The 13,728-nt window shown below is 43.1% G+C and overlaps 1 protein-coding gene across 1 annotated transcript in view; it reads right to left on the bottom strand.

The window, feature by feature from the left end:
• Positions 1-3,345: 3,345 nt before the first annotated feature.
• Positions 3,346-13,728, bottom strand: part of PDE10A (phosphodiesterase 10A) — a gene marked incomplete at its 5' end in the record, with an annotated part of 146,927 nt that continues 136,544 nt past the window's right edge. Inside the window, 2 exons of the mRNA XM_040238759.1 lie at positions 3,346-10,068; positions 12,369-12,457. Coding sequence (XP_040094693.1) covers positions 9,951-10,068; positions 12,369-12,457 — 207 coding nt within the window. The remainder of the gene's footprint in view (positions 10,069-12,368; positions 12,458-13,728) is intronic.

Here is a 13,728-nt window from a genome sequence, read left to right on the forward strand (position 1 = left end):
TCAGGACTGGGGCAGAACAACCTGTAAGCCTCTCGTTGCAGCCAGATTGTCAGGTTGTAAGCACTGGTAAAAGCCTTTCCCTTGAAGAGGTCATCAGAATTTCCAAACGCGCTTGTAAAACTGAACAGTTATGTGCTCTTTCCTCCCTTGAGTCTTGGTTCCCAGCCCTCGCCAGGAAAAGGTATGAAGGGAGGTCACTTAAGCACCACGTGCTCAGGGGCTGGATGGTTCCTGACATCTCGAAGGTTCCACGTGTCTGTATTAGTCAAGAGGCGCCCTTCACCCACAGGCAGTGAAGCCAGGCGCACCCAGCGCATCAGGTGCTTCTGGGCGGCGGGAGCCGGGTGGGGGTTGGGTGGGGGGGTTGGTCTCTGTACCTTGACTAAACCAGCTGCTTTCTCTCTGACAAGCTGTTTCAAATTCTTTGGGTTTCATTTTCCCCATCTTTAAATAGGGCTCAATAATATGAACAATGTATAGAATTGTCAAGCGTTGAGTTAATACAAGTAGTACCCGGAGGGCCAGGCAGATAGCAAGCACCCCACATACATCAACCTCTGTTACTTCCGTCTTGGCGCTGTGTGATTTCCTGTCCCAAAGGAGCACAGTCAGGAGGGAGCCGGTCACCAGGCGGGAGGAGGACCGGGAGGAGGACCGGGAGGGGGCGGGTCCCCGGGCGGGCGGGGACACCGGGAGGCGGGTCCCCGGGCGGGAGGATCGGGAGGGGCGGGTCCCCGGGCGGACGCGGGGATCGGGAGGGGCGGGTCCCCGGGCGGGGGGATCGGGACGGGGCGGGTCCCTGGGCGGGAGGAATAGAGATTCTTGAACAGAGAAGGGAACCTCGGAGCCTCTAAGGACGCGCTAAGCAGGAGACAGAAGGAGGTTGTTCCGGTAGAGAGAAAGGACGTGGGGGAGGGTCTCCTAGAACAGGTGTGCGTCCCACGTGACTGAGTCACGGAGACAGGAGGTCTAGGAGGTGCGCCCAGAGAGCCAACTCATGAACCGGACAGTTTATTCTATGGAAAATAAGGGCCCAGCAGGAGGCCGCTGGCAAACTTCTACTGGGATGTTGAGAACTGCATGGACTCCTAAGTCAAGCTATATTTTTCAAAAACGTCAGACAAGGTTAAGCACAGGGAAGCAAGATGTGTGCACGCTAAATCCCTACACTTCTGTCCAACTCTTTGCAGCCGTATGGACTGTAGCCTGCCAGGGTCTCTGTCCATGGGATTCTCCAGGCAAGAATACTGGTGTGGGTTGACGTGCCTTCCTCTAGGGAATCTTGCCGACCCAGGTCAAGCCGGCTTCTCTTACATCTCTTGCATTGGCAGACGAGTTCTTTAGCACTACCACCACCGGAGAAGCCCAAAGAAGCCGGATAGCTTTCTTAAAATAAATGATAGGTGGTCCAGTAAAAGAGGAAGTGGGTTTATCCCTGTGGCTGCAACTACAGAAGTAATTTCTTGAAATAGAAACTATTAATAAAAAGTTACAGGTTCCAGGACAACTTTAGATAAAACTCTCTGGCCATCAGAGCAGTCAATCAATGGTCTGGTTTGTGTCAAGGGAACATGCCCTCCTTCCTGAAGCGATGTGAACTTGGAGGACCATCTTTCAGACATGGCAAATCAGTGCTGTTGACTTGCTATGGAAGGTTCGAACCAATGACCCTTAAGGCCAAACTTCAACAGTTGAGGTGCCACACAGACAAAACTCAGTTAGTTACCAGGAAGACTTGGGAAACAGGTGTTTTGAGGCTTGGCCTCTAGTTAATGCAAGGTTAATCAGGTAAATGTTATTTTCTTAATATATGCATGTGTCTCGGTCATTCTGCGTGTTATGTTTGACTTGTTTTTGATGACTGAACATTTACTATGTTCTATAAATATTCTGAGCAAGAATTCTACTTATTTAATGTCAATTCTACCTATTTAATAACACAGATGTCAACAAGGAGGGCTTCCCTTGTGGCTCAGTTGGTAAAGTATCTGCATGCAATGTGGGCAACCCAGGTTCGATCCCTGGGTCGGGAAGATCCTCTGGAGAAATAAATGGTAATCCACTACAGTATTCTTGCGTGGAGAATCCCATGGACAGAGGAGCCTGGTGGGCTACAGTCCATGGGGTTGCAAAGAGTCAGACATGACTGAAATGACATGCCAACAAGGACTCATCTGAATGTGTACAATTACCAAATAAGCATTTGGAAGTTGATGTTTCAAATCAATGCCTGCTTTTATTTCCTAGTCATTTTCCCTTTCCCCCTCAAAATCAAGGAAAAATCTCAACTCATGGTGCAGTGGGTTGGGGGCTCCCAATTTTGTGATGGTGGGAGAGGGGCATGGTGGGGGGGCGATGGATGCAGGAACAGGCTTCTGTCAGCTTCTGGTTCATCAGGCTCAGCTTCCTTGTGGGAGAACCACCTCATCTGTATATTATTTGGAAGATTTTTTAAAAAACTGTCTTGTTATTACTCAGCCATAACCAGAAATGTGACCGAGTCATTTGCAGAGACGTGGATGAATCTAGAGACCGTCACACAGAGTGAAGAAAGTCAGAGTGAGAAATACAAGTATCGTGTGTTAACTTAAGTGTGTGGAATCTAGAAACACGGTATAGATGATCTCATTTGCAAAACAGAAATAGAGACACAGATGTAGAGAGCGAATGTGCGGACACCAAGGAGGAGGTGGGACGGCTGGGGAGACTGTGACTGACATACAAACATTATTGATCTTATATACAAAATAGATGACTAATGAGAACACCACACAGGGAGCTCTGTTCAGTGCTCTGTAATGACCTATACGGGAAAAGAATCTAAAAAAGAGAGGCTATGCATACATGTACAACTGATTCACTTCGCTGTGCAACAGAAACCAATGCAACGTTGTAAAGCAACTAAACTCCAATAAGAAGTTAAAAAGAAAGGTAAATGTCCTGTTAATACGTGAGATTCTCACGTCAACAAATACACAATTTCCCTTTTGTCTCTCCCAGAACTGGGCCTGAGGACAGTCCCCACAGGAAGGAACAAGGGCGGAGAGAGTTGTGCAAGGTGACAGAAGCCTTAGGGTGGGAAGACGTGTGTGCAGCCAACTCCCAGCTGCCTCCCCTGCACTGGCCCCGATGCTGCACCCCACACCCCACCGCATATCAGGTGCGCAATCCCCCTTGTTGAATAAGTGTTTAATAGCGTTGCTTTTTTAGGGTTTCCTTTGGTGTTAGAAAATAGCTCTTGGTTAGGGTAAGGCTGATGAAGTCAAATCTGCGTAAGGAAGACACGGACTCACGTTCAGATCAGTTTTACAGAGAACGAATCAGCAAGCTCAGTCACTAGATGAGTTGATGGATGTATTAGCACACGAGATTTATTTTTAACACAGCAAACATTTGATACAATTTCACAGGAAACGGATATTGAACAAAAACCCTGTCTACAACACGCATCGTGCCGTGCACGCAGACAAGCACCGTATCCGTTGGGGTCTGGTGTGCGGAAGGGCTCGCTCCATTTTGAGGTTTTTCTCTGTTCATCTAATTAACAAGGCTGTGGACACACACGTCAACAATGCAACAGGCTTTATTCCACGAAACATTTATTTCATTTGCTCCCAAAGGTATATCTTTAGTTAGCATATTAGTATAATTTTAGTTAAAGAGGATCTCGGGATACAATTCAACTTTAACTTTCTGGTCTTAAATATTTATCATTTGTCTGCTCACCTGAGGGCAAGCAGAAAGAGCCAAATAAACACAATTTCTTTAAGCAGAGTTTAAAGATGAAGCCAGGAGGACACTCATCAGTGTCTAAAGATTATGTGAATTTAGCCAAGAACATTTTCTTTACCAGCAGAAAGAACCCCATCACTTACTCGTAAACATGCCCGCCCCGTGGAGTCCTTCCTGCTCTTAGCCAGGCGAACTTGGACTGGTTCTGGAAACTCCACCGGCAGGGGTCTGATTCAGGAGCCAGCCTCGGCCTTGGGCACTCAGGATCAGGAGTTCTGTAACCTGAAACTGTCTTTCTGAAAGACCGGAACAGTCTTCCAACATTTAAGATTATACAATGGGGTTAATAAATCATCTTGTAAAAATGTAACCTTTTATGTTGCCTCATCCTTTCTGCTAGAAAATGCTTGAAGCAAATGCACCAGGTTGCTCCAATGTGAACTTGATGTCTCCTCTGCAGACAAGGCCTGGGGTGTTTGCACGTGAACTTTAGGAAGCCCCGCACCTCCTCCTCAATGCACAAAATGTCTCTGACCTTCCCCATACATGAGAACAAACAATAAACGTGAAAGGTGATATTTTAAAAATTCTGTATTCAATTATTCACAACGAAGGAGAGCCATTAAAATTATGAACATCTCTACATATATTTCATGTATCATACATATATATATACTTTAAATGTATAGTTACATATCAACAAAAGTTTCTAGCTGCTCTAAGCTTGTAGGTAAAACAAAGATTTTGTAATGTAACGCCTGTATATGCATATACACTGGCTGTTTGAATTATGAATTTATTTACAACTTGCCTCATTTATCATAAATGATTATTGTTATATTATACAAACATAACAGAGAAGATTTCTTTTAAATACAAAGACTGCAAATGAATACATGAAAAAATTACACACATGTACAATATTTATAATTTATAAATGCAAAGTTAAGATCTCTTTAAGTTATTGCACTTGTGCATTTTACAAAGTTTTTATATGTCAGATGTATAAAATATTTGCAAATGTATAACTCATTAACTATAATGAAATTGGATATTGTTAACTCAAATTTCTTTCTCCTTCCAAAAGAGAGCCCACTGAAACTGTGGACACAGATCCACTGAGTCTAAAAATCAGCACTACTATGAGCATTCATTGTATTTTTGATAGCATGTAACCCATGTCACTCCAGCAGCTTCCCGTCAGCAAGATCACAAATGCCTTGGCTAAGTAGGGACAGAGCATCTTTTGTTCATAAGGACTCGTTAAAATAAAAAGCCACCTTTTCAGGAAGAGTCAGGACACTGCATTTCTATACATTTTGGTCACTGTTTCACAGTGCTTTGGGCACGCATATTTTTTCCAGTGGGTCACTGGGGTGGGCTTGGTAAAATGTGAGGGCATTGTGTGGAAACTATTTCTGTGATGAAGTCTATGTTCAATGTTCACGCTAAGTGAATATATAGAATATACAGCATACAACGGATCATATGGAAGAGAACATCCCCATACGTCATCTGCCTAGGGTACTTGAGACACGACACAGGACTGGGCGCCAACGAGAAAACAAGAGCTGCAATGCCCAAGAGAGGATGACATGTTTCGGTGGGCTAGGGTGTGAGATAACACACTTTTAGAACTTAACTTGCAACAGGAATGAAACCTTTCCACTTAAGCATCAGAAAATGGACAGTTCCTTGGTAATATTAGCCGAAACTTGACGTGTGTAGACCAACTTCTCTGCTTGGCGGCTTGGACTGGCTGGAAGTTTCTGCCTGGGTCCTGGGGTAACACTGACCTTGCCCGGCAGACGCATGAGGGTCTGCGTGCTCTCAGTGGTCAGAGAAGAAAACGCTGAGAGCTTAGGCAAAGGCAGTGATGCTTCTTTGGATTTCAAACATGTTCCTTAGAAAACACGGACGTCTTTCACTTTGTCCCACCTTTTAAATTTAGAACAAGAGCAGCATAGAAACTGTTTTCTTCCTCTTTTTTTTTTTTGCTATTTTTATCATCGTATAAATGTATCTAATGCTTCAATCAAAATACTCAGTAAAAAAAGAGAAAACAGAGTAAGCAGTGCACTGAGTATCACAGTTTAAACTTAAGTGTTTAAAGAAATTGGCAAAGTGTGTATCAGCATAAATACTTATGCAAAGGTAAAAAGACACCAGCCATGCGCTATAGACAAGCGTGGGGAAAGCACCACTGATGCCATACTTGGTTAGTTTACATTTAACAGTGATTTTAAATCATATTAACACTTGCAATCGAAGGGATACTTTAAAGCGAAATAAATGAATACGTTTTTAAAGAATGAAACCCTGAATAAAACCAGTGAAGTGTAGAAGGCAAACACATTTGAAATACATAAAGATAGAAGTGAGTTTCAAAGTCTGAATCATGCATACGTACCCGAAAACCCCACAAAATCACGTCACAATCAGTGTCACAGTTCTTGGAAATTCTTGTTAAAAAAAAAAACAACAACTGAGTCTGAACAGTTCATTGGTTATGGTCGGGGTAACTGAATAAAATGAAATAAAGTATAGAAGTCTCATAAGGAGAGAATGATCTTAATTAATTTAACTTGATAAAATTAACCATGGATCTATCCCTTGAAATGCTTTTAAGTATAGTCAAGCAAGAAAGCAAAACGACGAATATATGAAAGAAGAAGTCAAATTTGCAGTGTTAAAAATAAAGGCACAGACCAAGGCATGGTGAATCATTTAGTCTTACTAAGACTCAACCCTTTCTTTGGATTAAAAGACCAGCAACATAATACTAGAAACTAAACCTATTAAATAATCCAAGAAGCTAAGGATTTATGCATCTATATGTATTGTGCACAAGCATAGCTAGTGTGCTTGAATATACCAAGAAAGCAAAATTTACTGAGGTTGATTCTATAAAATAAACATAATATCTGAAAAGCATGCTAAGGAGAGGAAACCTACACTGAACAAGCGTAGTTCTGAAGTAGCTCTGTTTTTGTCACTGTGGTAACAAGTCAGCAGCTCTGGGGTCGTCTGTACAGATGCTTTTCCATGGAGAGAAGAGTTGGGACGAAGGACAACTGTGTGTGAATAATTTAAAACTTGGTCTCTCCTCCAAGGCTGGCTTCTCACGTGCTTCTTGAAAATAACTAAAGCTGGGAAATGGATCACACAATTCCTGCCCTAGTAAAAGGGCTATATTTGAGGATTCCTTTCCACATTAATTGCAATGAAGACTCTCCATTTAATTAAATCACAGCCAACTATTAATTCACCAGATACTTGCATTTTTTTAGAATTTTATTCCACTGTCCAAGTTCAGTACTTCATGTCGTTAGAATGCATTTCCAAGAAAATTTCTAGGTAAAAAATATATTCACTATCTCTGGAAAGATAATGGCATAATTGCATTTGATGATAAAACTGTTCTCTACTATAAATGAAAACCAATAAAAATTTTTGAAAATTAAATATTTAACATATGCTCACAACTGGTTACCAAATTTATACTGAACAGGGAACTTGGGCCCCATATAAATTACCACCTCAATGAGAAACTCATCAAAACCCTTGGCAATGACAACCATCTGTCCTTTAAAGAAAAGATCTGGCGGAAAGACAAGACGGAACTCTAAAAGCATGTCTGCAAAATAAATCTGCGGAGATACAAAATACTCCCAACCGCGTGTTTTCCAAACAGATTGTTAACTAAACATCCCTGCATCCGAGGCAACTTTCATCTCAGGTGAATCTATGATTCCCAAGTCGATCTTATACATGATGGAAGCAGTATTAACAGTTTACCTTAGAATACAGTCCTTTGTTCAAACTTTGCTTCTATTATGACGATTCACAAGAAATTAACCAGCCGATAAATCCACATACACTTCTTTGGGAAACTATTGTTCAAAGCACAGGTCACACCATGTAACACACTAGGCTATGTCAAAATAAGACACTTTTCTCTGATAATCGGGTCACAACAGCAAGCTTAAATGCAAAAGTAGCCAGAGGCTTCCCTCCCCAGGACTGCTTTCTCTTTCCAGAAGCAGAATTCACACATTCTTTTAAAATTTTTTTAATAACAGCAGCCTTAAATAATATTTCCTTCCCCCTTGCAATTCAGTCTCCAGGTTCAGTAAGATGACCTAAGGCACTCTCCTGATTAACATTGAATCTCGTGGGTCCAGGTTCAAACATTTGGATGTAGAAAGTTTGGATGTATGCAACATTTCAGAATTCCATTCTATGAATACACTAACATGAAAGAGGGCTTTTTCTAGTCAGCTTTATATTAAACAATATACATTTTTCCACATGAGAAATCACTGTTTTTGAAGAATGGGGCTGATTTTTAGTTTTTAAAGATGTGTTTGCATCTCTCTCCCTTCCTCTCACATGTGAATGCATATCTACACACGTGTATGTCTACACGCATGTACACGTGCACAGCTGCATGTGTCCGTGTGTGTGTGTGAAACCAGCCACAGCGGCATTCTCTCTGTTATTTCATTTTATCTCATATTGGAAAATTATAATGGCAAATGGAGCTCCGAGTAAGGAAGATGGCCACTTTTAGAAGCCCATAAGGAAACTGAACACAGTATTAATTTTAAAATAAGAATGATGTTTATGTATAGCTAACTCTGCTATAAACCAACCATATCTTAGAAACATCTGATTTAATAATTTTTGCAAAAACCAAGCTCATATGAACAACAATGTATACAGTATTGGATATGTGAAATAATCTTTGAAAAAATTTATTTCATTAAGAGTAATGTTCCAGTTTCCTGCTACAAGGATGGTGGATAAGCCACTTGTTAGGGACAACTCAGTACTTCTGAGACTCTAATTCCTTCAGGTCAGTACTAGCAGCTTCGGAGGTTAAGCGTTAACAGGCACCAGGAGTGACTGGCTTCGAATCCTTGCAGGAAGGGGCTGCCTGTAAATTTTGTATACTTCTTTTAAAACATTTACACTGTAGAGTAATATGAGCTTACCAAACTGATACAGAAGCAACTTTGCAGACACAGGTTTTTCTGTGGATGTCCCACCTTGAGTGGAGCAGAAAGCGCAGAGATGGGCCCAGATACAGCTGTGTCCTCTGGCTTCCCGGCTGCGGGCAGAGAGCTTCTGAAAGACCATCGGGCGGACGAGGGCAGGATGTGGGAGAGGAACGCAGCAGGCCAGAGTGAAGATTCCAGAAGGCTTAGATTTTATGGTTTAATTGATTTTAAGAGAAATGTATGGTCTCTTAATTAAATAATCTGTAGAATAAATCTTTCATTTTTGAATGTGAGTTTAAGATTTTGCAATGACATCAAGTGAAAACATAAAGCATCATTATTAAAAATTCACACTTTGCATCCATAAGACTTGTCCATTGGAAACATTTGTATGCCTTGCTTTTATTTTGTTCTTTGTGTAAAGGGTTTAGGAAATTTGCCGAGACTACAATAAAGGAAAAATAATTAAAAAAAAAATTCTCTTAACATCTTTCGAATAGATATTGGAGTTCTTAGATTTATTATGATGTATATCTGCGTCTCTTCTCGAGAGGATAGAAAATCTACTTCCTTTAGGGTTAAATTTATGCATCTAAGCCCTTTATATAAATTTAAAGAGTACACTTTAGTCCACCTAACTTTTTTTGATTCACGAGGCTCTGAACCCAAGTCTGACTATTTTCCATCAGTGATTGCAGAAAGACACTTTTTGCTCGGTCAGCTCGATGCCACGGGCTAAGGCTGTCTACCACGATCCACGCTTACGACAACCAGGTCACACATGAACATCCACAAACGCAACGTGTCAAAGCTCCTATTTATAGCCAACAACATCAGAGCCACAGTGGTGTGGAAGCCCAAGTGCAGTGCCTTCTTAGTACCGTTTCAACCCTCACCAGAAATATACAGCGGAAAAGTACCCCCTTCTAAGTGTCCGTCTCCATTAAGGCCTCTGCCTAGCAGCCCATCACAAGAGGCCGGGTCACAAGTCAAGAGGCGACTCTGGGCGGCGCGACTCTGGGCCTGGCCGATCACCGTCGAGGATGCGGCGGGGGGCCGGCTGGGAGCCATCTGCTGGACGTGCTCACGTGATGGTCCTTCTTGAAGAGGTCTGCATCCCAGTTTAACAGGTGTAGGTTCCCCCCGAAAACAAAAGGAAGAAAAGTCAAAGAAGCAGGATGAGTATTTTCAGGTGGGAAGGCCCGCTGGGGGCCATCAGTCATCGGTCTTCACCGGCGGCCTCTCCGGGGACCCCTCGGCCTCTGGCAGGTCCGGGATCCCCAAGGCGCTCTCCTCGCCCCGGATCACCTTCTCCCACTGGCTCAGGTTATTCCTGGAACGAGGAAGGCAGAGACAGGGGCCGTTTCAGAAAGGACTTCTGGACTCTGTCCCCACACCAGGCACAGTGTAACTTGGGCCTAACTCAGCCTGCTGGCTTTTGGGTGTCACCCTGATCATATATAATATTCATTTAAAACACTGTAATATACTTTAGATGGCATATTAAAAAGCAGACGTTACTTTGCCAACAAAGGTCCGTCTAATAAAGGCTATGGTTTTTCCAATAGTCATCTATGGATGTGAGAGTTGGACTATAAAGAAAGCTGAGCACCGAAGAATGGATGCTTTTGAACTGTGGTGTTGGAGAAGACTCTTGAGAGTCCCTTGGACTGCAAGGAGATCCAACCAGTCCATCCTAAAGGAAATCAGTCCTGAACGTCACTGGAAGAACTGATGCTGAAGCTGAAACTCCAATACTGTGGCCACCTGATGAGAAGAGCTGACTCACTGGAAAAGACCCTGATCCTGGGAAAAATCGAACGTGGGAAGGGACGGGGACGACAGAGGATGAGATGGTTGGATAGCATCACCGCCTCAATGGACATGAGTAAAATCTGGGAGTTGGTGATGGACAGGAGGCCTGGTGTGCTGCAGTCCATGGGGTTGCAGAGTCGGACACGCCTGAGCAACTGAACCAACTGACTGACTGATAACAACTGTCCCCTTGGGCCTGCGCTGCAGTTTGGGGTCCTCAGAGGAGCCACACTGCTGGAGCGGAGGCCCCCATCCCACCAGCTTCAGGCTGCGGAGGCGAACAGGCAGCCCACGCTCAGAGCTTCTGACTCAGTCAGGGTTCACTGGGAGAGCGGACTGGGCCATCAGGTCACACACGGATGGAGAGAAAGGAAGGGGGGCATCCATGACGACCCCCAGCCAGGCCTTTGCACCCCGCGGGGCGGAAGTGTGTGCCCTGTGCAGGCCAGTCCCGCCCGTCACACACCATATGCTGAACACCATGTCAGGCATTAAAAAAGTCCCCGCGAGTCACACCAGCTGAGGACCTCTGAGGTTTCCTTGTTAGGTGGTTGATTTGCACTCCCCTGGCCTCTGGTCTCGAATGCACTCTCGGCTGCCCTGCCCCCCAGTCTCTCTCAGGATCTGCAGCTCAAACGTGACGGCATCTTGGTCTCCTTCATCGGTGGGGCACTCCCGCTGCCTGACTGCCCCTCGCCCGCCCCGTCCAACCTGGCAGAGACCCCATCCACACCGCCGCCTTGACGGGAAGTCAAAATCAGAAGGGAACCTTAGTGTCGGCAAGCACAGGATGCTAAGATACTTTTGTACAAAGAAACCCCTAAAATACAACCTGAAAAATGTAACGCTTTAGCTTCTGTACCATATCATCAGGTGTCATTTCCCCCAAATCTAAAGAGACTTCTTGATATATTGGAAAAAAGACCCACACTAACTTTGCTGTGTTTCCTTAGCTCAACAAAACATGCTGGGATGTCCTGTTCATTGCCACAGGAGCAGAGAAGAAAGAGGACCACTTAAACAGGAGAAAGCAGTATCTTTTTTAAATCTTCTTGCATGTTAGTTTTGTTTGTTTTCCTTAAAAAAAAAAAAAAAAAAAAACAGTTTCTGCGCTGCAACAGCAAAGGACAGGAGAGCCCTAAAGCCTCTGATTATGTCTGCAACCTTCCAGCCACAGGTCTGTTCGCCTCTCAGTGGTGCACCCACTCCAGCTCCCAGCGTGGTTCCTGCCGAGCAGTTAAAAAAACAGTCCCCACACCCATTCTCCTGCAGAAAACCAACACACGGCTGTTTGCTCATTGCCTGTCACCCCCCCAGGGGAATTTCCTTTCCAAGTAAAATGAAATCTTAGAAAATTTCCAACATTCTGAGCTGAGTTTAGCCCTTAAAAAGGATAATGAGAGCACACAGAGAAATGTGAACTAGAACAGGTCAGCTGGAGGCCTGCCTTTCTTTCAGGAAGAAAATGAAACTTAAAGATTGCATTCAAGATTTCGTCTCTACCCTTCAAAGAGTAAACTGTGTGATTTAAACTGAGTCCCCTTCCAAACCAGCAGCTCAGAAAAGACATTATTGTCTTTTTAAAAACAGCGTCAGCCAGGGGTCTGTGAGTCATAAGAAAGAACACTTCCCGTTCCTTTTTGGTGAATGAACAACTTTGTGAATAAATATTTTTGACTTATACTTGTTACACAGGCAAACACACAGCCCACTTACTGTAAACTGCAGTGAAGACATCTATGTCTAGATGGGGCAAAAAACGCTGCACAGATTCTTATTTTTGGCGGAAAAGCATTGAGGTGAAGCTGGTGTACGTACCTGCAGGCCTTCAGGAGCGGCTCCGTGGCGGGGAAGATCTGGGTGAGGGTGGTGTAGCAGGGAATGGCCACGGCATTGTAGAACCCCAGCTGGCCCAGCACGGAAATGCAGACAAGAAACACGACCGCACGTTAGTGATTCCAGCAGCACTGGGGAAACTCATCAAGTGAATTTTCTACTTCTCGAGCCTACCTGAAAATCTAAGCACTCTGGTTTTGCTAAGTAACATTTGCCTCAGTGAACAGTCCTACAGATGACGGTTTAAAATTCATTAAAATACATTCACGATATAAAACATTAAAAAAATTAAATAATAAAAAGAAGTCACTCTAAAACCCAAGTACAATATTCAATGGGATTCTTATTATAGATCAGTTGTAACTCATGACCTATTCTTAGGAGTCTTTTACTAAATGGCAAAGAATAATTTCACAATAATCACAAGTCAGAAGCAATATATTTGGTAAAATACTAGCTGATTGCAGAAATATGTTATTTAAAATTCACTAATACTATAAACGGATCTGGAATTTTGGCAAAAAAAAATGCACTGCTCTTAATGGAATCACACAAGAACAAAGTCCACTTTCTGATGGCATTTTCAGTTCTCTTATCAAGAATCCCATGGGGTCACTGCTCAACTGCCCACAAGGAAAAGCTAATACTGTCAGCTTCCTCTCTTAAGTACGTTACAAGAGGAATTCCCAAAATTGAACAAATCAAATATAAAATGATGAAATAAAAAAGAAGCTGAAGAAAATAAAGGTAAAGATCTTCTCTCAGCATGGGGCAGGACTCTTACAATGTGACTCGAAAAGCAAAACACTATGATTACAAATATGGGGAGGATCCACAAACAATGTCAAAACAGGACTAGACTGCAAATTACACACGCAACAGGCATGGCACGCGTGTCAGTGCAAGTCAGACAGGGATGGAAAGTGAGTCTCCTGTGGAGGATTCGAGAAAACCGCCCCTTGGCGACAAGGGTGAGCACATCACATCTGCCCCTGCTGGGCTGGTGCCCGCCAAGAGACGTCATTAACATCCTTATTGTGATGTTAGAAGATTGATAGTTTTAAAAGACCGTCATAAAGGAATATATCCCACCACACATGCATACATGCAAAGCTAACAAGGCACTAGAGCTCTCAAAGCATCAAAAATTAATGCAAAATATGTTGTAAGACCTGAAAAGAGGATAATGAGTGCCAGTTTACAGTAAGATGAAGCTCAAAATGTACTGAAACATTATGCATTATTTCTTAGGAAACGCAAACCCAGCCAAAATCTGTAATGTTATTCTCCAAAAAAATATCTTTGTACATTCGATGACAAAATATTTTTTGTTTGCTAAAAC

The sequence above is a fragment of the Oryx dammah genome, unplaced genomic scaffold (assembly GCF_014754425.2).
Source record: "Oryx dammah isolate SB20612 unplaced genomic scaffold, SCBI_Odam_1.1 HiC_scaffold_4, whole genome shotgun sequence".
Lineage (NCBI taxonomy): Eukaryota > Metazoa > Chordata > Mammalia > Artiodactyla > Bovidae > Oryx > Oryx dammah.